The sequence below is a fragment of the Mesocricetus auratus genome, unplaced genomic scaffold, assembly GCF_017639785.1.
Source record: "Mesocricetus auratus isolate SY011 unplaced genomic scaffold, BCM_Maur_2.0 Super-Scaffold_100046, whole genome shotgun sequence".
Classification (NCBI taxonomy): domain Eukaryota; kingdom Metazoa; phylum Chordata; class Mammalia; order Rodentia; family Cricetidae; genus Mesocricetus; species Mesocricetus auratus.
The window spans coordinates 3,827,940-3,855,094 of record NW_024429223.1 but is presented as its reverse complement, the minus strand read 5'-3'; the positions used below and the strand labels follow the sequence as shown (position 1 = coordinate 3,855,094).

At 50.2% G+C, this 27,155-nt stretch overlaps 2 protein-coding genes across 2 annotated transcripts in view; one reads left to right on the top strand and one right to left on the bottom strand.

The window, feature by feature from the left end:
- Positions 1 to 12,281: 12,281 nt before the first annotated feature.
- On the top strand, positions 12,282 to 23,364 carry Cebpg (CCAAT enhancer binding protein gamma). The gene is made up of 2 exons (XM_040735511.1): positions 12,282 to 12,408; positions 18,880 to 23,364. Exon 2 carries the CDS (start codon positions 18,974 to 18,976, stop codon positions 19,424 to 19,426), a length of 453 nt encoding a protein of 150 aa, XP_040591445.1. The 5' UTR covers positions 12,282 to 12,408; positions 18,880 to 18,973; the 3' UTR covers positions 19,427 to 23,364.
- A 1,652-nt stretch (positions 23,365 to 25,016) lies between these two features.
- Positions 25,017 to 27,155, bottom strand: part of Pepd (peptidase D) — a 143,760-nt gene continuing 141,621 nt past the window's right edge. The window contains exons 14-15 of the mRNA XM_005081773.4: positions 25,843 to 26,034; positions 25,017 to 25,475 (exon numbers count right to left, since the gene is read on the bottom strand). Coding sequence (XP_005081830.2) covers positions 25,338 to 25,475; positions 25,843 to 26,034 — 330 coding nt within the window. The 3' untranslated portion in view covers positions 25,017 to 25,337. The remainder of the gene's footprint in view (positions 25,476 to 25,842; positions 26,035 to 27,155) is intronic.

The window sequence follows — 27,155 nt, the reverse complement described above, 5'->3', positions numbered from 1 at the left end:
TTTCTCTGTGGCTTTGGAGGCTGTCCTGGAACTCGCTCTGTAGACCAGGCTGGTCTTGAACTCACAGAGATCCACCTGCTTCTGCCTCCCGAGTGCTGGGACTAAAGGCGTGCGCCACCACCACCCGGCCAGGCTTTGAACTTTTTTTTAACTACATGTATTTACTTCTTGTTTATCTACTCTGTGTGCTCAAGTGTGATTTCATGTAACTCAGTAGAAGCGTGGAGGCCAGAAGACAGCTTTTGGGTGTGAGTTCTGTCCTTCCACTATGAAGGTCTGGGGAACTCAAATTACTAGGTTTGGTGACAAATGTCTTTACCTAATGAGCCGTCTCACTGTTCCTTGGGGTAGTTTTTTGTTTGTTTGTTTTTTTTGTTTTGTTTTGTTTTGTCTTTCGAGACATGGTTTCTCTGTATTGTTTTGGAAGCTGTCCTGGAGCTCGCTCTGTAGACCAGGCTGGCCTCGAACTCACAGAGATCCGCCTGCCTCTGCCTCCGGAGTGCTGGGATTAAAGGCGTGCGCCACCAATGCCCAGCCCCTAGGGGTAGTTTTGACGTACATCTTCCTGGTGGCTAAGGGTCCTGTGTTTCTCTTACCTACAGGACGCCCTTCCCAACACAGACAGTGAACGGATAACGTAAGTCCAACAGCCAGGGCTCCAGAAGGATCGGTAGCAGCACAGGGAGACCTCTCTGGCTTTCCGGTGTGTTTTGCCCCACTTAGTAAACAGTTTCGACTGTAAGATGCAGCCAGGGAGAAGGAACTTGAGACTGCAGAGCAGGGCAAATGATGAGGAGAGACAGCTGTTGCGCTGGGGACCACGGTTCACCCCCTCAGCTGTCTTCTCCCGTGTTTCTCTAGGAAAGAAGCGGGATTGTTCCTACCAACTGATAACTTGTTTGAAGAGGCTTGGGAGGTCAGTAAAGTGCACCCGTGTGTGTGTGTGTGTGTGTGTGTGTGTGTGTGTGTGTGTGTGTGTGTATGTGTGTGTGTGTGTATTCACTGATGAATTTGCTTGGCACTATCCAGCGAGCTTTAGTCAGGGACCTGTACCTTTAGTCCCAGCACTAGGGAGGCAGAGGCAAGTGGATCTCTGTGAATTCTGGGCCAGCTTGGTCTACAGAGCAAGTTCCAGGTCAGTTCGGGTGACATAGAGAGACCCTTCTATAAAAAAAAAGAAAAAAGAAGACAGGTTTAAGGATGCTCTCTCTATTTCTTGGCGGCCATGATGTGAGCTGCTCCTGTCTGCCTTACCTCCCTTGCCCTGATGGACCACCACCTTTAGAGCTGTGAATTAAAATAAAATCCTCCCTCCTTAAATCGCTCATGTCAAATGCTTTTCTACACTAGCACAAAGTCTAGTTGATTGTCACAGGAGGCTGTCTTGAATCCCAGAGAAACAGTTCACAGAGGGAATGTGTGTCCAAGAATTGGGCTGCTGCAGGAGTATTCATGGTGAATCCTCCAGGCTCCCTTCAGGATGGGGACGTCCATTCCCCTGGGCCTATTGACCTGTTTTGCTGCTGTTGTTGTTGTTGGACAGGAGGTGGAGTTAATCCGATAAGAGTGAACCACGGTTGGGAGACTGTCTTCATGGGACTGGCCCGTAAACTTGGGGTGCGTTTTTTTAATATGTGGGAGGGCCCAACACATTGTGGCCACCTTGGACTGGTGGTCCTGTGTCCTCTAAGGAAGCAAGCTGAGCCAACCAGCAGGCAGAGTTTCTGTGGGGCTCTGCCTCAGTTCCTGCTTCCAGGCTCCCGCTCCGACTTCCACGGATGACCGGGCTGAGATGCACAGGTTCACGTGAGACAGACCCTTTCCTCCAGAGGGCTTTCATCACCGCAACAGAAACCCTAACTGACGGGTATATCCTCTCAGCACGAGCGAAGCGCAGCCCTGCCCTCCTCTTAGATAAGAGGGGGGAGTACCACCCAGTGTGGTGGGGAGCACCCCTCATCTCGGTGCTCTTGAGGCTAAGACAGGGAGAACTAGCACTTCGAGGCCAGCCTGGGATACGTCGTGAGGCCCTGCCTGCCTCAGACAAAAGGAAACAAAACACAAACCTAGTATTGTGGGCCAAAACGTGTATTTTGGTGTTGGAGTCGAAACCACTTTGAGGAAAAAACTGAGACCGGCAAGAGCTTCAACAGTCAACGGACAACTGGGAGATTGGACTTGGGTTGACGCCTGTAAAGGGAAGCCTTCCCGCCAGCCTGGTTCCAGAGCCGCATCAGTCCCAAATAACACACAGGAGGCTATATTAATTATGAAGCTGTTGGCCTTGCTTGTTTCTTACTGGCTAGCTCTGACTTAAGTATTTATCCCATAATTGTTAATCTAAGTATTTCTCTTACCGGAGAAATTTCCGGGCTTCCTACCCCATGGCGGTTACATCTTGAATCTCTGTGTTTCTCCTTCCCTGAGTCCTCCTGGGCTCCTAGTCCCACCTATCTTGGTTCCCTATTGGCCAACAGTGCTTTATTGACATATACACAGGACTTCCCCCATCAGACGCCACCCGAGGAATAGGAAAGAGCCTGGACTTGTGGGAACTGGGAAGAAATGGCCCGCCAGCCTGCCCACCAGACTCAGTGGACGTTTCCAGTTTTGTTATGGTTTTGGGGTTTTGTTTTGTTTTTGTTTTTTGTTTTTTGTTTTTTTTGGTTTTTACGAGACAGGGTTTCTCTGTATTGTTTCGGAGGCTATCGGTCCAGCCTGGCCTCGAACTCACAGAGATCTGACTGCCTCTGCCTCCCGAGGGCTGGGATTAAAGGCATGCGCCACCACCGCCCGGCGGTTTTGGGGTTTTTATTGAAAATTTATCGGTGTTTGGTGTGCGCGTGTGCATGCATGTGCGCTGCACGTGTGCCTGGTGGCTGCGGAGGCCGGAAGAGGCCACCAGGTCCCGTGCAACTGGAGTTACAGATGGCTGTGAGCTGCCGTGTGGGAGTTTGGAACCATCCCTGGTCCTCTGCAAGAGCTATCCTATTGGTGGACACCTCTTTGCTTTTTCTTTTTCCCCCTCCCCTCCTGTCCCCCATGTCTCTCTGTCCTAGACATAGTCCCATCTTACAAGCCATTGGATATAGTCACAATCGGTTCCACCCATTGTGGAGCCAAGATCACGTTGGGAGTGCTTTGGAAGGAACTTAGCTCCCCATTCTGGCCCTTGCGCCACTGTGACAAACATGGAGAGAAACGCCCTAAAGGAGGGAAGTTTGTTTGGGCTCAACAGTTTCGGTTCATGGTCAGCAGTCTCCATGGCCATGGGCCTGTGAGGAGGCAGCACACCTCGGAGACAGAGGGCTGTCACAGAGCCAAGCTGCTGGCCTCACGGCGTCAAGGAAGTAGGGACGAGGACTAGAGGGAGCCACACACAAAATACCTTCCAGGGCATATCTCTGTTAGCTGCATCTTTTTTTATTTCGCTTAAATCGCCATTCTCCTTTTGAGGTAGATGTGTACCTTTGCTCAGGAGAGCCTTGACTGTAGGGAGCTTGAGACGGTGTTTCCTCCCATGGAGCTGGTGTTGAGGTTGCAGGTTGTAGCTCTGGTCTTTGAGAGAAGTCCGTCTGCATGAACAGACACCACTCTGGGCTCAGCACAGCCTCGCTGGCCCTCCCCTCTGCCTCCTGGAGTGGCTCCACGAGTCTGCTTCTCTACTTGGCGGGGAGGGGCAGGAGGGCTTGGGAGCTCTGTGCTTTGTCCGGAGTCCTGTGGGGTCAGGAGGGATAGTGCCTACCTGAGGGCATTGAGAACATAAGGTCTGGAGTTCCCAGAAGGAGCAGACTTAGTCTGAGGGGTGGGGTTGGGAGACCCCGGAGGAGCCAGACAACGTGACTGCATTTGGAGGTAGGACCTCAGAAGAGGGGAGACCCCAGAGGCGGGGAAACCCTCTGTGACTCATAGAAGCTAGACTGGGATCACCAGGAGATGCACTGCTCCTGGAGTAGGGAGGAGCAGAGCCTAGCTGATGGGTGGGGGAGGGAGGTCCCAGAGGAAGGGTGTGTCTTTAGCAGGGGTGGGGTTAATGGTGTAGGGAGGAACTGAAGACACGTCTTTTGTTTTGTTTTGTTTTTTGTTTTTTGACACAGGGTTTCTCTGTATTGTTTTGGAGGCTGTCCTGGAACTCCCTCTGTAGACCAGGCTGGCCTCGAACTCACAGAGATCTGCCTGCCTCTGCCTCCGGAGTGCTGGAACTAAAGGCGTGCGCCACCAACGTCCGGTAGAAGACAAGTCTTATAACCTGCTTCCTCTGGGTCGTACTCCCTAAGTCTGTACTACCTCCCAAGAAGCCAGCACCTTCAGTCTGGGGCTAAGGGACGACTGAGCCTGTGGGAGACTTTTCGTAGTCAAAGCATTACCGTTACAGGGACAACTGGTCGACCAGTCCCAGGACAATGCCTCAGCTTCCATCACCAAACATTTCTGAGTGTATCCTTAGATGGTGCTTATCTTGGTCTGTTTCTGAGTACTCACAAGGTACCATCAGCTCCTATGGTTCTCTTCAGGGCAGGCCCTTCAGGTCCCTACTCATGTCACAGAGCTGGTGCTAAGGGCATGACTGACCTCTTGGTTTTTAAATCACTGAAGTGACTCTGTGTTCATCCTTCTTTCCACTGGGCCACAAGGAAGTCCGTCGTAGAGACAAGGGAAACGCCACTCCCTGTAGCAACTGTAAACAGCTCTCCTCGCCATCCCCACCCCACAGTTCCAGCTTCTTGCCCAACTCAGGGTTCTCCCCAAAACATTTTTTTAAATTTTTCGAGACAGGGTTTCTCCGTATTGTTTTGGAGGCTGTCCTGGAACTCGCTCCGTAGACCAGGCTGGCCTCGAACTCATAGAGATCCGCTTGCCTCTGCCTCCCGAGTGCTGGGATTAAAGGCGTGCGCCGCCAAAGCCCGGCTCCCCAAAACACTTTTGCTGAGGAGAAGAAAGCATAGGAGGGCCTACTACCCCAACCAACATGTACCCATATAAATACTCTCAGCCTCCCCCCCCAAGACCATCTAACCCTCCGTTCAGGTTCACATAGGAACCACGGTTGCTGCAGAAACTCAAAAGAAGAAGAAGAAGAAAAAAAACAGAAGAGGAAGGAACAATGACAAGAGTGTAGAAGGGAACACGAAGTCCTAACTGGCTCTAAGCCCAGGAATCCTGCCCCACAAGCCCACTCAACTTGGCAGCTCCCTCTGCCTTATTTATATGCATTGAGTAACAGCTCCCCCAACCCCCCGAACTTCACAGTCCAGCCTTGTTCCTTATGAGATTCTCAGCACTCGGGACAGCGTATGGCAGGGTGGAAAGTCGACAATCATCTACTGATTGAGACAGAGTTAAATGGTGGTGGTGATGCTGGAGAAGGAGGAGGAGGAGAGGAGGAGGAGGAGGGGAGGAGGAGGAGGAGGAGGAGGAGGAGGGGAGGAGGAGAAGGAGGAGGAGAAGGAGGAGGAGGAAGAGGAGGAGGAGGAGAAGGAGAAGGAGGAGGAGGAAGAGGAGGAGAAGGAGGAGGGGAGGAGGAGGAGGAGGAGGAGGAGGGGAGGAGCAGGAGGAGGAGGGGAGGAGGAGGAGGAGGAGGGGAGGAGGAGGAGGAGGAGGAAGAGAGGGAGGAGAAGGAGGAGAGGAAGAGGAGGAGGAGGAGGAGGGATGGGTAACTGGACAGGCAACAACCATCTCCCCCTAGTAAGTAGGACCCTTCTTCATTAGACAGAGTCTCACGACGCAGCCCAGGCTGGCCTCCGATTTTCAGTTTGCTCAGCTTCCTGAGTGTGGCCCGTAGGGCTGACCTCGTGTCTGGAGCTTCACGTGAGGGCTGGCTTCCCCAGAATGCCCGGAGATGGCTTCCTGGGCTCCCACACACCCTGCAGCTCCACTGTGGTCTAACTCCACAGCGCCCTCATCCTTTCCACTTTCTTCTCCCATGCCTTTTTGCTCTTCCACTCTTTTTTTGTTTTGTTTTGTTTGTTTTTTTGAGACAGGGTTTCTCTGTGGCTTTGGAAGCTGTCCTGGAACTCGCTCTGTAGACCAGGCTGGCCTCGAACTCACAGAGATCCCCCCGCCCCTGCCTCCCGAGTGCTGGGATTAAAGGTGTGCGCCACCAATGGCCGCCTGCTCTTCCACTCTTACTCCGTGTTTTGGGAGGGTGTTGGTTTTCCTTGACAACATGGTCACTGATGACAGTTCATGGCAGAAATTGCACTAAGGCTCATTGGCTGAGCTCTGTTCCACTGGTGGAATTCCGGGCATTAGTCAGAGTTGTTTTGTGTGTGTGTGTGTGTGTGTGTGTGTGTGTGTGTGTGTGTGTGTGTGTGTGTGTGTGAGCTCTCCTGGAGCTGTGGTTACAGGCTGTTGTGAGTCACGGTGATGTGGGTGCTGAGAACTGAACTCTAGTCATCTGGAGGAGCAGGAAGCACTCGGAACCACTGAGTCATCTCTGCAGTCCTGAGACTCGGTGAATTTTTTAAAATGGTTCAGTTAATGTTAGAAGTACAATGCGGTCGGGCATGATCATACCTGTGTGTGTGGGTGGGGCAGGGTGGGCGTGCAGGGGGGGCACACGGCTGACATCCCTGAATTCGGGTGGGAGGTATAGTCAGGGGAATCTCAAGTTTGAGACAAATGAAAACAAAAACAAAACAACAAAATTAAACGAAGTGCAAATAGTTTTTAAAAACAAACAACAAAAAAACCTCAAAACTTTAGGGGGCTGAAGAGATGGTTCAGGGGCTAAGAGCACTTGCTGCTCTTCCAGAGGACCGGAGTTCTACTCCCGGTCCCCACAAACAACTCATAACCACTTGTAAGTCCGGTTCCAGAGGATGTGACACCCTCTTCTGGCCTTAGGCACTAGGTACACACCTGGTGCGTGCGCATAGACGCAGACAAGCTGCGTGAGGCTTAGACACCGCTCAGAGTGAGCTCTGATAATAACGCATGCGCATAAACGCAGGCAAGCTGCGTGAGGCTTAGACACGGCTCAGCGTGACCTCTGATCACAGCTTGTGATCCTGCGCACGCCCTCAGCGTTGCACGTTAGCACAACGTACTAGTTCTGATTTCTGATCGTGCGCTCATGTGCTGTAATTAGCCGAAGCCCCTGCTCTATTGGGATTTCCTTATGTTTTGCTCCGTAGTATCGTTCTGTTGGTTTTGTGTTCCTGTCCAGGTCACGGCGGAGGGAGGATCCTGTGGGATAGTCCTGGCTTTGTGGCTGGGGAGGAATGCTTGGTTGTAGGACGCCTCTCCCTGAAGCTCATCTGCTTTCACTGCGGTGAGAGTGAGGGCCTGGCCACCGAGGAAGCCCAGTTTTTATCAGCTCCTGTCAAGTTCAAGGCCATCACCCTGATTGACGGCTGCCGAGCTGACTCTGACGGCCTTTGCACCTTAAGACCACGGTGGTGCTTTTCATAATGTCCTGGTGTATTCATTCTTTAAACGGTGTCCTTTCAAGGTGCAGGTTTTTTATTTTGAAAAACAACTTTTTTTCCTGCCCTCCCTCATTTCCATATTTGTCTGTTTTCTTTCTTTCTTTTTTTTTTTTTTTTTTGAGGCAGGATCTCACTCTCTAGCTCTGGCTAGAGATGTAGACTAGACTGGCCTCAAACTTACTCAGATCTGCCTGCCTCTTCTTCCCCAACGCTGTGATTAAAGATATGTGCCACCACACTCAGCCGTCCATCTTATTTTCTCTCTTTTAATGTGAGGGGAGGGCTGGAGAGAGCTCATGGGGCAGAGGAGCCGGGGTTCAAGCACTGGGGCCCACACTGTGGCAGGAAAGAATGGATTCCCACAGGCTGTCCTCTTGTTGTCACGTACTACACGCATGCACGCACATACACGCAATACACACGCACATGCATGCACGTGAGCGCACGCACACACACGCACATGCACATACACATGCATACACACACATGTACACACACGAGTTACACTGCCTACCAAGAACCGGGTGAAGAGACTGCAAGGGATTCTGCAAAGCAGATCTAGCTCCTCCCTGATGTCCATGCAGTCATTTGCTAACACTCTTGCAGACTCACGGGTATTGGTTTTACACCCCAGCTTACGATCCAGTACTGCCTTCTTTGCCTCTCTTTTGGTTTTTCGAGACAGAGTTTCTCTGTATTGTTTTGGAGGCTGTCCTGGAACTCTCTCCATAGACCAGGCTGGTCTCGAACTCACGGAGATCCGCCTGCCTCTGCCTCCCGAGTGCCGGGATTAAAGGCGTGTGCAACAAACACCCAGTTATTAGTGTTGTCTTAAAACCAAAACAAACAAGGGGCTAGAGAGTTGGTTTTCGCAGAGGAGCCAGGTTCGGATCTTAGCTCCCGCACAGTGGCTCACAACCACCCTAACTCCAGTTCCGGGGCATCTGGCACCCTCTCTGATCCCGATGGGTGCCTGTGATGCACATATACACATATGCAGGCAAAACACTCATGCACATTTTTAAAAAGTCTGGTTGGAGAGATGGCTCAGCTAATAAAACTGCTTGCCACCGAGTCAGATGACCTCAGTTTAAGTCCCCAAGACCCATACGGTGAAGGGAGGAAACCAATTCCTACAAATTCTCTGACCTCCACGACCATGGCAGGGCACATGTGGATCCACACACACGTTCACATATGTGGTGTTCCTTTGTTTATGATCTAACAAAGCTTGCCATAGAGGCCAGGCAGTGGTGGCACACACCTTCGATCCCAGCAGTCACGCTAGTTAGCCGTAGAAGCTGGGCGGTGGTGGTTCAAAGCCTTTGACCCCAGCACTGGAGAGGAATAGGAGACAGGAGCTCAGGGTCTCAGTCTGATTCAGTCTGCAGTCTGAGCAGTCTGAGGAGCAGCGCAGTCAGGAGGACAGGACGGCCCCCTCTGAGCACTGGTAGCGTTGAGAACTCTCTAGTGGCTGGCGGCTTTTCTTCTCTGATCTTTAATCCCAGTATCTGTCTCTGGGTTTTCATTATTTACGCTATACACATATACAAATAAGCAAACCATAAGCCCAAAAATGAAAATAAACACAACAACAAAAACTCCAACAACCTACAGCAGAATAAGACCAGCCGTTTACTTTTGGACTCCCCAGCCTTCTTGATATTGAGAAATTAGTTTTATTAATGCCAGAGCTTATGATATGTTGTTTTTTTTCATACTGAAACACACATCCTCATTGGCTTGTTTTTGAGCTCCTTCTGTTTGTCACTGCAGGCCATACCTTTCTGTTTGTATTTCTTTTTCTTTTTGTTTTGTTTTTGTTTTTTTCGAGACAGGGTTTCTCTGTGGCTTTGGAGGCTGTCCTGGAACCAGCTCTTGTAGACCAGGCTGGCCTCGAACTCACAGAGATCCGCCTGCCTCTGCCTCCCGAGTGCTGGGATTAAAGGCGTGCGCCACCAACACCGGGCTAAGCTGGTAATATTCTGACTCCATACTGTATGTAGCAAGCAGTAGTTCTTGTTGAACTATCTCTGGACTGCCAGGCCACAAATAATGACCCAGAGACTTATTATTAATTATGTAAGCCTTAGCTTAGGCTTTTTCCCAACTAGCTCTTTTTGTTTGTTTGTTTGTTTGTTTTCGAGACAGGGTTTCTCTGTATTGTTTTGGAGGCTGTCCTGGAACTCACTCTGTAGACCAGGCTGGCCTCGAACTCACAGAGATCTGCCCGCCTCTGCCTCCCGAGTGCTGGGACTAAAGGCGTGCGCAACCACCACCCTGCCCAACTAGCTCTTATAACTCAATTAACCCATTTTTTTAAAATCTATGTTCTGCCACATGGCTCAGTTACCTCTCCTTGGTATGGCACATCCAGCTTGCTCTGCGTCTGCTGGGGAAGTCACTGGCCTAGATTCCTCCTCCCAGTTTTAGTCTCTGTCTGCCTGAAGTCCCACCTATTCTTTCCTAGCTATTGGCCATTCAGGTCTTCATTAAACCATTCAGAAGGCCCCTTAGGCAGAGACACGTCTTTACAGTGTAAAACTAATGTTCCAGCAACACTGAATCACAGCATTCGGGCAAACCTGTGATTAGTGACAGTCGTTGTCAAATGGCTAGATTATTCAACCAACAGGTCGCCCTACTTCTGAAGTCCTTTGAAAGGAGACTTTTTAAAAATATACTGCCGGATTACAGCGCCTTTGGGTTTCTAGGACATATTTTGGACATTGGTAAGGGGCACACAGACACACACACACACACACACACACACACACACACACACACACACACAGGACATTTTCTTTTACTGGGACAGCTTGAGTCTCTGTGATTTGCAAGAAAGCAACCTAGGTTTCTTCAGCCTGGAGGCAGAGTCTTTATCAGGTCCTGAATTCCTTACGATGAGTGTCTCCAATTACAGGGAGGGGAAAAAAACAGTATACTCCTCGGTTGGGGTTTGGCTCCGCGGTAGCGTGTTTACCCCGTATGTACATCCTGGGTTCAAACACTCCCTTATCAAAACCATTATTGGGTCCACATGGCTGGGCCCACGCTATCAGTCTCCACTGGGGCTTCTCGCCCCAGCTGCTTTGACATTTAAGTCCTCCTATCACAGGGCCTCTAGGCAAAGATACTAAAGATACTGCCCTCGACTGGTGTGTCCATCTCATCAGTGCCAACCGGGCAACACTTTTCTCATAGTTTAGGCCTTCTCTGACGCATGAGATTAGGTCTGGTCTCCTCTTGAAATCTCTCCCAGCATCTTAAACCCGCCCCCCCCCCCCCACCCCCGTAAGCGTCTATATGAAAATGGAGCTGGAATCATGCCTCTCTGGTTCTCAGAGTAAGCTTCGTGCGGGCAGGGGCTGTACGTTCTGACCCCCAGCTCTTAACCACACACACACAGTTGGCACCAAACACACGTTTGCAAACGGGAAAAGGGCTACCAGCTATTGCCAGGTAAGGAGGACATCTCAAGATTATTCCTGGGCTTTTCTGACTGCCTGGGTGTGGCAGGCTTGCCTAGACACAACACAGAAAAGCAGTTAGCAGAGCGGCTGGCAAACCAGAGGTTCACTCCGTACGCCGTTGTGTGATAGGCAAGGCTGCTTTCCATTTTCTTTCTTTCTTTCTTTTTTTTTTTTTTTGGTTTTTCGAGACACGGTTTCTCTGTGGCTTTGGAGGCTGTCCTGGAACTCGCTTGGTAGTCCAGGCTGGTCTCGAACTTACAGAGATCCGCCTGCCTCTGCCTCCCGAGTGCTGGTCCATTTTCTGTAGTCTTGTGTGATTAGGAAGAGATCACGATTTTGTGAGGGGAACACAGTCCGACTCTGGTCGTCTTAGCATAGAGGTCTGAACCTCACGAGGCATACTGGTCCTTTGATTCCATTCTTTGATCCCGAGTGGGCACGGGGTTATCACATGGTTCAAGCTCGGTGGCTGCTGTTTTCTCCCTCCCTCCCTTTTTGAAGGTGCTCTCATCTCCCAGGGATTCCTCGAAAACAGTCTTACGTGGACACCTGCAGCTCTCCTGGATGAAGAAACACTTCCTCTTTGAAAGCCAGCGAGCTTTGAACGATAAGCATTACTAAAGAGGAAGCAATCAAACCTATCACTGCCCCCTCCACCCAGCGCGCTGCTTCCTGTTTTTCAAACACACACACACAAAACACAAATGCTTTCTGAGCCTCCCGTGGACCGTTTGGGAGAACTTTTAGAGGCCACGCCACGTGCATCGCCTGTCCTCACCGAGGCGAGCACACTTCGGGAGCCGCAGTCCGCAGTTCTCAAGAAGTTGTGACCCCGGCGCGCCAACCCAACCCTACATCCGACGGGTTTTTTCCCCCAACTCGCTAGTTACAGTCCGCAAAAGGTCTCAAAAAAAAAACAACAAAAAACACCCGCCTCTGGAAATGCCGCTTCCCAAAGGCAGGCGGGGGCCTCCCAAGGTGATCGGCCGTCTTTTCAAGCCTCCAAACCCACACAGAACTTTCCTCTCCACCGGCCACCCCCACAGCTCACCGGCTGCAGCCTTAAGTGGAGAGGAGGGGAGGAGAACCCACGGAGGAGCGCGCCTCCAGCCACCGCCGGCGCCGCCCCGCCCACCACGCCCACCACGCCCGTCCCGCCCCCCGGCCCCGCCGCGCGCCCGCCCCCCACCTCGCGGCCGCGCGGCCTGCGATTGGCTGGGGGCGCCGCCCGTCTCCAGCGCGTCCCTCGCAGGCGAGCGCTCCTATTGGTCGCGGCGGTGGCGGCGCGCGCCGACCCGACGCGACGCGGAGGTGGGGGGGGAAGAGCCGGTGGCGGCCGCGGGCGGCGGCGGCGGCGGCGGGACGGGCGGAGGCCCTGCCGGTGTTTCGTAACCGTCGCTCCTCCTGGCCGACTCGCGGGCTGCGAGGGCCTGGGTCCGGTCGCGCGGGGGCCGCTGCGGAGTGGAGGCCGCCTAGGGGGGCGGGCGGGCCGGCCGGAGGCGCAGGTAAGGAGGCCGCCGCGGGCTCGCTCTCGGAGGGGAGGAGGAGGCCGCGGCCGAAGCCCGCCGCTCGCGTAGACGCCCGGCCCGGCCCGGACGACACCCGGCCCAGCCCGAATCGGCGGGCTGACCCGGAAGGGTCCCCTGGCGGCCGGGTGGCGCGGCGCGGACCCGGGAACCGCGTCTGATGCAACCTGCGGCAACACCCGGCGGGGCTGAGCTCATCCCTGGCCGCGGCCCAGCGCTGGCCGCGCGTGGCGCCGCCGACCCCCGGTGCTTCCCCACCCCGGGGACGAGCCCCCCGCCGCCGCGGTCGTGGGGCGGAGGACCAGGTGGCCCCCTCCGGAACCCGGCCCCCTGCGACGCGCGGCGGGCGGGCGGGCGGGCGGGACCAGCCCGGCGCGCTTTGGCCCCTGGGGGATGGAGGGTGGGTGGACCGAGCCTTGGCTTAGGGACTCTGCTGTCGCCTCCCTCCCGGGTCCCCCTTGGGAGTTGTTATCCTGGTGACCTCCTAGGGGGAAGCGCTGGATTTTTTTTGTTTGTTTTTTTAAACACATAAGGTTGCAGGAGCATTTGATATTATTTTACACACGTAAGGGTGCAGGAGCACTTGATGTTCTTACACACGTAAGGGTGCAGGAGCGCTTGGTAATTTTTTACACATGCAAAGGTGCAGGAGCATTTGATGTTCTTACACACGTAAGGGTGCAGGAGGGGTGGTTTTGGTTTTGAGGACGGTGGCGTGTCCTTGCAGTTCGGGGGATGGGAGGGCAACCCATATGGCGCGTGGACCCCCCCCCCCGGTCGCTATGAAATAAGCAGGTCACAAGCCACGAAGCGTTTCCTTAGCGAGGGCTTGGAGGGAACGCGGGGGAAAAAAGAGCCAGCCGAGGTGTCCAGGCAGAGAGAGAGAGAGGGGCTCCGGTGTGCATGTGCACGGTGGTCTCTTTCCAAGCGCGCCTGTGTATTTATTTGGTCTTAACGAAGGTTGGCGTGTTTAGCTTTGCTCCTGTTTAAGGGCTTTGTGTTTTTTGTTTTTTACTTATTTCTTTGTAAGCCGCCATCGTAAGACGTGTCCGTTTTAGAAAGGTTTTTAAACCTTTGTGGGGTTGTGTCTCCCGAGTTTTCCACCCACTTGAGTCCTTATTTGAATATGTTACTATTAAATGCAGACCTGTCTCCACAGAGGGAAATTGGAAATGAAGCCCTGTAAGGGCTTTCTTTGCGGAGGACTTCTTATGCACTTCGTGGTAGGCAAGCCCCTCTACTTCTGAGCCACACCCCTAGCCTTCAAAAAACTCTAAAGGTCTCCTGTCCACTTGAGTAATAGTTTTGATAAGCAGCCCCTGGGGTTATTTCCCCGTTTCTGAAAAACCTGTAAATAATTACAGGATGCTATGGAGCTGAAGAAAAATTTGAGCCTGTTTCCTGCCTCTGTTGGACATGCTTGACTGGCTCAAGTTATTTTTATTACCTGTCAGAAACAAATAGGTGAGAACAGGCGACACCCCTCCCCCATTGTCTTTAAATTCTCTCATGATTGTCAGCTGGGCTCTGTGATCTTGGAGAGGTGTTTCCATCCCTGGTGAATTAAATGATCCCCAGGAAAGCCCCTGGGAACATTCCCTCCTGAGGTCATGGGAAAGACACACAGCACCCTGTCAGAAGTTGCCTCACTCAGTCAGTGATGACTGCTGTGACAACTCCAGGTTTCCCTCTATACACAAGTAAGTGTATGGGTTCCCTGCCTATCCCTTTGCCCTCCCCTGCTGTTAAAGGGGATGGCGGGAGAGAAAAAAGAAACCCACCAAAACCTGAACAGGAACTCCTAATAAATGAATATTTCTAAACAACATTTTTATTTTGAATGTGCTAGAAAAGGTTTCAAGGGCAATATCCAAAGAAACATGCGCTTTCTTCACATTCTCCAGTGGCCCATACACAGGACCCTGCCTTCATCATGAGCCCCGCCTCCAACAGTCTCCAGGGAGACAGCTGAAGCTGGGGTTGCCAAAGATGCTGGGAGTGCAGATTTGGACAGAAAGCACAGAGGGAAGAGAACAGACATTTGGGAGGCCCTTGAGTGGTCTTGAGTTAAGGGAGCAGGGGCTGTAGAGGGTTAGGACCTGCGGTTTGGAGTCATAGACACTGATTTTCAGTAGCAAAATGTGACACAATTAGGTTTTGGGGAAGATTGCTCTAGATCAACCTGTGAGTCTCAGGCATTTTGGGGGTCAAACAACCAAAACTTTCACAGGGGTCACCTAAGACCATGGGGAAACATAAGATATTTATATTAAGATTTATTAATAGGCCGGGCGTTGGTGGCGCACGCCTTTAATCCCAGCACTTGGGAGGCAGAGGCAGGTGGATCTCTGTGAGTTCGAGGCCGGCCAGCCTAGTCTACAGAGAGTTCCAGGACAGCCTCCAAAACAATAGAGAAACCCTGTCTCGGGAAACCAAAAAAAAAAAAAAAAAAAGAGATTTATTAATAGTAGCAAAATTGTAGTTATAAAGTGGCAATGAAAATAATTGTATGTTTGAATAGAACATGAAGTGTATTAAAGGGCCACAGCATTGCGAGGTTGAGAACCACTGCTGTGGATGGTGAGTGAGGGCTTGGAGTGAGCCTGCCTGTTACACCTGAGCCTAGGGCCCCTGAGGGATGATGTCAGCCTGAGGTAATCTCTGACAGTGAGAGGGACAATGGATGTGGTATGCTTTTGTTTGTAAATTTAAAGGCTCAACATTCATTAAGGAAATTGGGTGAAAAAAATTTTGAGGGGCTAATGGGGAAATACGTGATTCTATCCAGGTCTATGAGTAAAATGACAAAGCTAGGAAAAATATTATGTACAGGTTTATTCCAAGTGAAAGTTGAGAAAAATTCTTTTGAGTGAATATTACTTTAATTATATTTTCATTTGAAAAAAATCTGTTACCTAATTTCATTTAGCCAGACATTCTTAAAAAGGTTCATTGTTTATATGCGGTGTCTTCTCCTTGGCAGTGTCGCAGTAATCATGGTGGGAGCTCCCCTAAAACCAGACTCTGAAAGCCCACATCCAGAGCTTGTTCCTCAGTCTGGCAGCCTGAGAATTGGCGCTTGCAAAAGTTGCTGGTGTTGTGGTTCAGGGACCACTTTCAGGGCTGCTCTGCTGCCCTCAGCTTTCCTGTTGCTTCTTGGGGGATTGACAGGTAGACGGAAGAAGGCACCACCCTGCTTCCTGTGGCCTGAACTTTGGAATAGATTGGTCCATCCAGGAGCCAGACTTTGATTGAGGGTTAATTATCCAGATATAAACGTCAGGCTGCTTTCCTGGGAAGCTCAGCTAATGTTTGTGGAAGGAACAAAGCATAAATGACAGTCTTTGTTCCCAGCAAAACCAAGTGATCTGTTTGGAGCCTCTCAAGTTAGCTCCTTGATGTCTGTCTAGTGTTCTGTTCGTTTTAAGTTGCTTTTTTGACTTGTCTACTGGTTGAAGATTTGGTGGTTTTTTTTTTTTTTTTTTTTTTTGTTCCAAGACAGGGTGTCTCTGTGTAGGCCTGGCTGTCCTTGGACTTGCTCTGTAGACCAGGCTGACCTTGGACTCACAGAGATGACCCTGCCTCTGCTTCCTGAGTGCTGGATTAAAGGTGTGCACCATTGCCTGGCTTTCTTTCTTTCTTTCTTTCTTTCTTTCTTTCTTTCTTTCTTTCTTTCTTTCTTTCTTTCTTTCTTTCTTTCTTTATGGTTTCTCTGTATTGTTTTAAAGACAGGATCTCTCTACATAAGCCTGGATGTCTTGGGATTTGCTATGTAACCTCAAAGCTCACAAAGATCCACCTGACTCTATCTTCCAAGACTGGTCTTAAAAATGTACCACTATGTCTACCCTACTTTTTTTTTTAAAACAATATGAACTACTTTTCTCTCCCTTTGTCTTGCAAGTTTGTAGGTTCAATAAACAATACTCTTGTTTTTTCTAGCCAAAAGGCTTGCTCAGAACCTCTACCTTGTTCTCGTTGGCACCCTAGTAAGATTAGTTAGACCCCTACCCCATTCTTGTATGGTTGGTTCAGGAGTAGGCAGAACATCCCTGAATTTGGAGCCTGTTTTGACTGAGTTGATAGTGACTAGAGCTGATGGTATTTTGGCAGTTGGGGCACCATACCATTTCCACACCCCTCCTGTACAGATGGGGATTGACGCTCACAGGAAGGAGGGGTGACGAGGGAGCCGGAGCCAAGGAAAGCTTTCATCTGGTTTCCAGTCTGCGCTTCTTTGGATCAAAGTTGCTGTCTTTGAGCTAGGACAAATTGACTGTAGAGGTTAGTTTTGAAGAAAAAGAATATAAGAAAATCCCAGGAGAGGTATTAAATTATACAGGTTCTTAAGATTGGATTAAACACATTATACCAACTTGATAAGCAACAGTATTACATGGCAGCCGGGGTGGCTTAAATTAATATTGAATACCCACTTATTTAATTAATTTGTTTACTTTTTTATTTTGAACAACCACCTTTTAAGTGGGAGAAAAATTAGGCCACAATCATTTTCAAGGGAAATTGTGAAATGTTTGTTATTGAGCATAACTCGGAGTCCATATCCATCATGACATGGAAGGAAGCTTTCTGTCTTGCTTTAGTGCTGGAGTAAGAACAGATGACCCACTAGCTCTGAGCTGGCTGAGTGGCTTTTTAAACTATTCAAAGTAATGATATATGGGCATTTAAAGGCAAAGATTAATAAATAATAAAAGGCCAACTTAATAAGCATGCTTGAAGAAGCTTGGCTAAAGTTTGGTGAAGCTGTTGATGCTTACTGACTGGGCTTTTCGTAATAACCTTGGGGGTGTCACTGGAGCATTTTCCTTACTCTAGTTAACTTTTCTAACTTCGTTCATTGATGCCGTTGTTCTGCAGTTCTGGGAAGACGGCAGGGTGGAGTGATGGATCACAACGCTTTGGAAGGGTCTGTGTCTCCTAGGTGGACACGACTGATTTGAGTTTATAGTGACATGTCCTCGTGGGGATCGAGTAGGTGCTTTCACACACCACCGTTCACAGGTGATAGGTAGCCAGCCAGGCCTCATTAGTTTTCCACAGAAGTGCTTCAGTGAGTCTGCTGAGCTCTCTGAGTGAGAAGTGGGTACCAACAGCGGCTGCGTCGCCCTTGGTCCAGCCTGGGTTCCAATATGTAACGTGTAGTCTTCCCCGCCAGTCACCTGGGCTCTGCCACGCTGTCTGAACCCCCAAATAACACACAGGAGGCTATATTAGTTATGAAGCTGTTGGCCGTTTGCTTGGTTTCTTACTGGCTATCTCTGACTTAAGTATTTAACCCATAATTGTTAATCTAAGTATTTCTCTTACTGGAGAAAAGGGTCCAGACCTCTTGTTTGACTCTGACTCTCTTTCCCAGAATCCTCCTTGACTCCTAGTCCCACCTATCTTGCTTCCCCATTGGCCAACAGTGCTTTATTCAACAACCAGTAAGAGACAGATTTACAGACTGACGTCTCCCATCAGCAGTACTTGGCTTTCCTTGCCTGTGTCGCTAGAACGTTGTTTCTTCTTTTGTGAATCAATATGTTTAGGCCAGTGGTTCTCAACTTTCCCAACACTGTGACCCTTCCTCACAACAATTCCTCATGTTTGGTGATCCCCCAAACAAAATTATTTTCAGTGATACTTCATAACTGTAATCTTGCTACTGTTATGAATTGCAATGCAAATATTTTTTTGAGATAGAAGTTTGCTGGCTAGGCGATTGTGTCACTGACACAGGCTGGAATGGGGGTACTTTATTGGATGTCTCCATTCCCAAACACAAGAAACAGACTGAGTAAATTTCAGTAAACTGTCACTGAAGCTTGCTGAAATGTAAAAAGGCAAATCAACTAAGCAACTGAGAGTACCCTGCCTTAAAAATAATAGCGCACATTAGGCGACATCACTGCTAAGCCACCCAGGGAATATTGAATAAGGAGGCACTCGGATCCTCATGGGCTTTGCAGGCTGAGCTTCCTGCTGCAGCTTTCTAGCCTGACTGGAAACGCCCCCTCTCATTGCAGGTGTGCCTCCTGCAGTAATTGAACCTGCTTTCCTATGCTCACCCCAACCAAACAGCTCGCATTTCTCCCTGGCAGATTGTCCAGGTGCTACTAGCTCACATGTGCTGCCTAATTTGTGCCATGCCTTGTTTTTTCCTTTCCTGTTTGATAATCACAGCTAGCCCCAGGTGGGGCTGGCCTTCAGCCTCTGGACCAACTTACCCTTTGAAGTTTGGAAACGCTGTGGCAGTTGGTAGCCGTTTGTGTCAGCGAGACCAATTAATGATCGCCTGCCTGCCTAGACTGCCTGCCGCGTTAGGTCGCCTGCCGCATTAGACCGCCTGCCGCGTTAGATCGCCTGCCTCGTTAGGTCCATGCAAGCTTAATTTTACTTGATCTGTCATTTCAAGTATTTTAATGCAACTTCTTTTCTAACTAGGTACATGTGAAGATTTTTTGGCACTGAGTGTGGCCTCTGCTGATCACACTGCTCTGATTTCTACCTGTTCTGTGTTGGCAAAGGAACTGCCCAAATGAGCAAGCTGTCGCAGCCAGCCGCTACTCCCGGAGTGAACGGAATAAGTGTCATTCATACTCAGGCACATGCCAGTGGCTTACAGCAGGTTCCTCAGCTGGTGCCTGCCGGGCCCGGGGGAGGAGGCAAAGCCGTGCCTCCGAGCAAACAAAGCAAAAAGAGTTCACCCATGGATCGAAACAGTGACGAGTATCGCCAGCGCAGAGAGCGGAACAATATGGCGGTGAAAAAGAGCCGGTTAAAAAGCAAGCAGAAAGCTCAAGACACACTGCAAAGAGTGAACCAGCTCAAAGAAGAGAACGAGCGCTTGGAGGCCAAAATTAAGTTGCTGACAAAGGAGTTGAGTGTACTGAAAGACTTGTTTCTTGAGCACGCGCACAACCTCGCAGACAACGTGCAGCCCATCAGCACTGAGACTGCCACGACACATTCTGATAACACAGGGCAGTAGATCTTCCAGGGGCCTCGGCCTTGTGGCTCGGACGGGAGAGGAGTGCCCACCCTGCACCGCTGGTTCAGTGGCTGAGCTGGTCCTGTTCCTTTGGAGGTTATTTTCTAGGCTCAGTACTGAACAGTTGATTAGCCATGTAATTTATCTGGTCTTCATGATGATGGGTCTTTGAAGCACTAAAAGAAAACTTAGGGTTTATGGTTAAAATAAAATTCCTGGACCTTACTATTCTTAAATCCTGACTTCCCCAGAAATGTTTCTTTCTAGGCATGGGGAAATGGAAGGTTATAAAGAAGCTTTGGGGTTTTAATGAGACGATACCTTGGATTAAGAAATGCTGAATTCCATCTGTTCCTGGATTTGTGATTTTAGTCTACATTGTGTATTGTAAATTCTAGGGCTTCAGAAACCAATCATTATAATTTGACCACATTTTATAGCTAGTATAAACCTGTGTTTGCATATTTGACATTATTTTTCCCAACAAGTACAGACAAAGCGAAGAAACCCCCATTCAGGTCATGTCAAAGAGGGAGCTAAAAATACAAATTGCATTTAGGAAGGAAAGAAGTGGTTTTGGTTTTTTTCTCCCTTGTTTCTTTTAAAGGGCATAGAGAGAGAGGGATTGAAACTTTGGGAGCCTTTGCTTTATTGGATTAGTATTGTCATGTGTCTGCTGTGTTCTGACAGTTTCTGTGGATGCTAGTAAAAGTTACATTTGGGGGGGGTGGAACACGACCTTTTTTTTTTTTTTCTTTTTTGGACAGCCAAGTTAGTAAATAAAATGCCTTGGCTTGATGATACAGACCATGATTTAGAATACTAGTTTATGCTGGGCATAATGGCGCACACCTTTAGTCCCAGCACTTGGGCGGCGGAGGCAGGCAGATACCTGTGCGTTCAAGGCCAGCCTGGTCTACAGAGTGAGTTCCAGGGCAGGCTCCAAAGCAATACAGAGAAACCCTGTCTCAAAAACAAAAACAAAATGAATACTAATTCTTTTGGTTTCTCCTGTGTTCAGAATAACTGCCAATGGGGGCCATGATTTTTAAAGGCATAGTCTCATTGTGTGTGCTTGTGCGAAGAGGCACGTTTTGGTATTTGATCTCTACTAAATGGTTATTAGAAATATGTATCGACTTCATGCCATCTCTCAAAAGAATAGTCAAAGAAAACTTGAAAGTATAAGGTTTCAATCTTTAATTTATTTCCTAAGCCTGTTTGTTTGTGTTCTTTTTGAGGGATTTCTTCTCTGGGTTAATGGGGTGTTCTACTTCACGCCTTGTTGCCTCCATTTATCCACTAGTATGCTTTTATGTTTGTATACATTATTTACGAGATAAAATGCTGATAAAACTCAGGATACTGACTTTGTGTTGTGAAGCTGAAAAGCCCATAGGGTGTCTCTAGGGTCTGCTTTTGTCATTGTTGTAGTTTAGACTGTCTTAGTAGCTCGTGGTTTTTGCACAGTTCCCAGCTAAAATTTGTTGCTTCCTGAGATGGTGGCGAGAACATGGGTCTTGCATGGTCACAGTTTGTGCTGCCTGGAGTCTTGTCTGAACATGGTCACTTTGTGCCGTTTCCTCCTAAGACTTGGCTGCTGTAACCCCAGTAACTCAGGTGCTCCTGAGGGTGACAGAAGAGCCGTGCCCTGCAGCTCAGCAAAGCCTTTTAGGGCCACTGTGCCCACGACAGGAGTGGACACCGTTCTTAGGGAACCAAGAAATGAGTGGAGTTTTAAAAAGTTAGGGTCCAGCACAAGTTTACCTTGGTTGGAATAGCCATCCACTCATCAAGATTGGTAGATGTTTTGTCTAACAAGGATACACCCATACAATCCTAATTTTTACCAGCTGGTTGAAGTTAGGAACTTAATGGGAGATCAATTAGGTCCTACTTGAATCCGTAAATACCTTCAGACATTGGAAACTCTACTTCCAAACACCAGCTTTCACAAATGGATGTTCTCGTGGAATTTGTGGTTATCGATGCAAGGACTTAAACAAGCCGTAGGGAAGGCAGTACTCAATATTTCTAGTACAAACCAGTTCCAACTGCCCTTACCTTCGCAAACCAGATCCTCAGCACCGGCCAGCAGTTCTGCACAGAACACAAAAGTTAGCTGGCCTTTGGACTTTCTCACTGGAGTGGACATGAGGCTTAGCTTGATAGATTTCTCAGTGTACACTTGAGAGAAACTAGGTTTGGGAGTGGGGAAGCTTAGAACTTTGGAAATTGAAAGTGGGTTTTGTACCTCCCTCCTGGGGACCTTTAGAGTTTGATCTGCCTTGTAGACAGGTCTGGTAGCTTAGGAGTCAAGCTGTGTCTCCTGGGATGGGTGCCCTTTGACTAGTTATGGGTGCAGAGGGAGGGTCAGCTTCCCTTCTGTGCCTAGCCCTCTGTGGCAGGTGACTTTGGAATCTTAGTAAGGATGTTACAAAAATGAGACCCAGGGTTTGAAATCCAGGTCATGAGTCCACTCATTTTTCCCCCCAATTTATGCAAGTAGAAACATGTTCAATTTGATAAGAAAGGAAATGCAGCAGCCTTTGATGTTTCGTTTCTAACCCCCCCACACACACACTAGAGGGCTGAAGCTTCGTGCCTGAATCACCCATGCAGCACCTAGAGTGCTTCTGATGCCTTAGACATAGGAACGATACCTGTGTGTTTGACAGGTTAGGTAAGGTTTCATAGAGCTAATCATCTGCCTCTCAGGAAAAATACTAACTTGTTCTTTTTGTTCCTGGCTTTCAGTTTGTGAGATTACTCTATTTTTTTAAATATAATTTTATTTCTTTCAACAAATTTAAAAATAAACACCTTTGGAACTATGACTGGTTTTCTTTGTGGGTTTCCTCTATCTTGGATGTGGGCAAGAAGTTCACTTGTAATTGGCCCCAAAGATCCTGCAGGTACCTCCACCTCTCTCTGTCCTGGGCTGGGGGCTGGGCTGGCATGGATCAGCAGGGGGGCTTTTGTCCCAGTTCGGATTTCCCTGAGTAGACAGTGAAGTGGTTTTCCCTACTGGAATGCATCTTCGGTTGTCTGTAGTTGTTTGGTCTGACTTAAACTGCACCCTGGAGTGGGGGACATGAAAGAGGCTGCTGTCTCCTGGTGGTTCCTGTGGTTGCCATCTGAAGCCTGTCCCTAGTATTGCATACAATTGAGAGTACCAATATTATCTTGACGGTGCCTGGTTTTGGAAGTGAATTAGCCCGAGTGCAGGAAACCAGTTCGAGTTGTGTATTTAAAGGAGAAAATGAGATGCTTTCCTCTGGTTTTTAAGTCTTGTGTTTGGGGAACTGAGTTTCAGATTGTTGCATGATCATGAAAATTGTGGGGCTTAGTGTGGTGCTGCACACTTGTAATCCCAGCATAATGGAGATTTTAAAAAAAGCTGGGCGTTGGTGGCGCACACCTTTAATCCCAGCACTCTGGAGGCAGAGGCAGGTGGATCTCTGAGTTCAAGGCCTGCCTGGTCTATTAGAGTGAGTTCTAGGACAGCCAGGGCTACACAGAGAAACCTTGTCTCAAAAAACAAGCAAAAAAACCCCCCAAAATTATAGCACGTAATCATTTCTATTGGTGTTCTACATTGTTTGAATGAATTAGCTGTGAATTTTTGTTTTAAGTTTTAGTGAGAAGTTCTCAATGTAGCCAAGGCTGTCCATCACCTTGATATGTAGCCAAGTATGACTTTGAACGTCTGACGTCCTGTCTCTGCCTCTGAAGTGCCGTGATTACAGGTATGTACCACTACTTGTAGAATGTGTGACACGGGCTTGAGACTGGAGCTTTGTATGCTAGGTGAGTACTCTACCAACCCAGCTATAATCTCCCGCTCTAGTTGGAGTTTATTTCTAGTAACTTGTGTATTAGAAGTTTTTATACTTTGTGACGAAACCAGGTCTTAATAAAAAACACTTTTAGAATGACCAGTTCTCAAAGTGCCTGTACATGTGTGAAGAGTTCATAACTGTATCTTGTGCATTAAAAAAGAAGTCCCATCCCCCGAGTCTTAGCCCTCCCTTTGGAGGCAGTCGGGTGCCTTTCTATAGCTGGAGGTTTGAGTTGGACCTCTGTGTACCCCTGGAGCTTGCCTGCTTGAGACCCTACCACTCGGTCCTGTCCAGCCCAGAGCCGGCACCGGCATGGACTTGATGCCTCCTGGTTCCGTGTGGCAGTGTATCACACGGCGTCCAGAACCTCCTCTGCTCCCTAGTCTTGGAATGTGGCACCTATGCCCGCCCTCATCGTCCCTTCTGCCTCTTGCAGCTCTTTCTGTTTGGAATGTAGCATCTCTTGTTTCTCTCTCCAAACCCTTCCGGGTCTAACCTTGCAACCTTTGTACGAGGCCAATCCCGTGGTTTTCCTTGATGGCACGTTCCATTGCCTGAGGCAGTTCTCTCTTGGAGAAGATGCTCAGTTAATGCTGGGCCAGCCCTTGCAGATTGTGGGGAAGGCCTCAGCAGAGTGGAGCTTTCAGGACCGGCCGGCCTCTGCACACATTTCTGCAGAGTTGGAGGAGATGGACGCAGACAGCTTCGGGAACGTGGGATAAAGTGAGCCCGTGTTTTCTCAGACTTGCTTGTCCCTGGTGGGTAGCCGAGAGGATGGGCCCATGTGTACCAGCAAAACCCAAGGAGAAAATGAGATAAATGGTGCTTTGGGACTGAGATTGGCATTTGTTTTATGGTGGCTTTTATTTTCTTGTGGCCACATCATAGGCACTTTTGTGTCACTGCCATAGGAAGAAGCCAATTTCTAGTGACTGCACCCTTTGGTGACTGCTTGAAGTCTCTAGCTCGGGCCAGTTCTTTTGCTCCATTTATTTTATTTTTTTCAGTTTTATTTAGTTATTTTGGATCTCTCCATATAGTTTTAGCTGGCCCGGAACTCAACAGAGACTGGCCTGCTTCTGCTTTGAGACAGGGTCTCATGTCCCAGGCTGGTCTTAAACTCACTGTGTAGCCAAGGCTTGGATTCCTGGTCTTCTGCCTCCAGCCCCTCAGTCCCGGGATCACAGGCATGGTAGTGCTTAACCCTACCGAGCCATACTGGTGGAACCTTTCTCCCATCCTGGAACTGTGTTAGAGTTTCAGACGCCAGCTCTGAGGGGGTGGCAGATCCCCAGGACTATGAGACACTATGTCAAGCGGAGAGGACAAGTGGTCCACCGTGGGCACAGCTGGGCCCTGCATGGCTTACAGCCTTGGGATGGACTTGGGTCAGTAGGCTTCTATTGGGGATGGCAGGGTCCCAGACAGGTCGGGTACAGGCCCTCCTGTGCCACGCTGCTGCCTTAGGCCGAGCTGCTGGCTGATACGCTCTGTCTTTATTATAAAAATGAGATCAAGGCCCAGAACTTATCAAATGCCCTGGTGGTTGTGGTGCCTGTTTGCGTGGGGATCCTGGCAGCAGGTGATAGTGTCACACTAACTCAGGCAGTGAAAGGGCTTGGAGGAGGACTTCCTGGTTGTCCCAGGCAGAAGCAGGGGGCACAGGACCTATGCTACATCATCTGGGGCCACGGCCCCCATGCTGCTCCCTTCTGTGAAGGAGTAAAGAGGAAGCTGGGTACAAAGGGCCGGTTTAGAAAAGCTTTTATTGCAAACTCCATCCTGCGTATTGATTTTTGTTTGGAGAAGACACCTAGAGTGCTTCCTTTCCTGAGCACATGGATATAAATGGCAGCAAGAGAATTAGTTGCGACTTAAGATCAGGTTTGTTTTCAATCAATCAGCAAAGTCAAGATTAGGGATGTGATCTTGCAGGCTAATACAATGCTGTCCTCCCTTGGAGAGGCAGTGACGGTTTTGGTAGGATCTCGTGTGAGCTCCCGGGCCCGATGCTGAGCACTGCCTCTTGCTGCTGGGGTGCCATGGGCAGGCTGACGTCACAGCTGGCTCTACTTGGGGCCAGAGGAGGGCGTGAAGGCCTTGTCACAGCCGGCCATGCATGCTTCAATTTCCTCCACAGTCCGAGGCACACAGGTCAGCAGTTCCACGCCACTGTTTGTCACCACAACGTCCTCCTCGATCCGGACCTGCACCATACACACAGGATGACATTATGACCATGCTGGCTTAACTTGTCACATTAGTGGTGCCAGCCTGGCCCAGCCCGACTGTGCCACCTGGGAGCAGCTTTCTGAGGGATGGGACTGGTCTCAAAGCGGAAGACAGGGAGGCCCCTCTGGGTGGCCCCTTGTACTGTGTGCTCTCAAGGAGCCTCTGGGACGGGTGGGCGTTCTGAAGACTTCCTGTTGAGAGGCAAGGTATCTGTCTGGCGACAGCCCACGGAAGAGGGCTGGTCAGGCCTTAACCATAGTCCACCGTCCTTCCATTTTCCCCGAGGCAACAGTGGGGTGGTGGACGTTCTGGGGATAAGAATGTGGGGCCCCAGGTACTCACCCCACCGAAGTTGCGGAAGCGCTGCAGGACCTCGCGGTTGAAGAAGCAGGCTTGGGCTGGGTCTGCCAGGGCCTGGTCCAGGAGGTGGTCAATGAAGTAGATCCCCGGCTCCACGGTCAGCACCATGCCCGGCTCCAGATGCCTCGCTGTGCGCAGGCTCCGCAAGCCAGGCTCATCGATACGCTCTACACCCTGTAGAGAGAGAGAAGGCTGGGGGAAGCCAACTGACCACCAGGGCCACTGCCTCCTTGAGAGGCAGCCACACAGCACTGGCTCCAGCCCCCCGGTTCTCCCCTGACCAGAGGGTATCCCGCCCCGTCTAACCACAAGAACTCTGTCCACACCTGTATTGAGGGCATCCCAACCCTGCCTTCAGGACACTGATAATGCACACATGCAGGGCAGCCTGCCGGGGGAGCCCGTGGAGCTGGCTGGGTGTCTGGCTATCCTCACCCAGGCCCTTCTGCAGGTCAGAAGCCAAACCAGGGAAGCCAAAGAAACTCTTAGGGGGTAGCCTGGTCTCAGGGCCTTCCTCGCCTCCCCTTCCAGGCAGCTCAAGTGGAAACTGGACCGATCTGGCTCCTCCAGGCCAAGTCGGCCTTTCCGGAGAGGAAGGGACAGGTGCTGTCATCCGGGTGGGCCTGTTCCCAGCGGTACCGGTGTGCAAGGACCGTCTCTAGCCTACACCTGGGCCCTGGGAAACAGCCCTGTGTGCCCTGCTGCTCCCGCTCCCCAGGGCACCCGTCTGGCCGATGCCCAGGGCTCTGAGTAAGTGGGCAGCAAATACGCGTTCTGGTCAGGATCTGAGTTTGCCCTGCCCCCGCCCGTGGCTCCTCCAAGGACGCCCAGCTGCTGGAGACCGAGCTGTCGTTTCTGACTGTTTGGGGGCCAAGAACATCAGACTTCAATTAGTGGTTCACGTAAGGTAACCAGAAACAGGCCGGCTTGGCCTCCAGGACTGGGCACAGTGAGGATGGCTGTGACTGGGATTCCGTGAGGGTAGGGATGGCCACTGTGGCCTGGTGTGAGCAGGCCAGTTGATGAGGGACACCAGGGCCATGCGTCTCGAGGGCCGTGCTCTGGATGAACCCTGGCTGGCCACCATCAGCCTTGCAACACTTGCCTCTGGACCCGCAAGCATGGAGGCTGCGGGATGGGGGACTGCTCCTCAGAAGGCCCCAGGCCTCGCTCAGGTGAGGGGTGCTCCTGTCGGGCAGCAGCCCGTACCTGCTACACCCTAAGTGCCTGTCCCTTCTCTAAGCCGTGGTGGCTGTGAAAGCCCATTGAGGCTGACCAGCTGGCATCTCTTGGGT

Coding starts and splice junctions, on each gene's coding strand:
- Cebpg (XM_040735511.1), top strand. CDS start 18,974: ATGAGCAAGCTGTCGCAGCCAGCCGCTACTCCCGGAGTGAACGGAATA.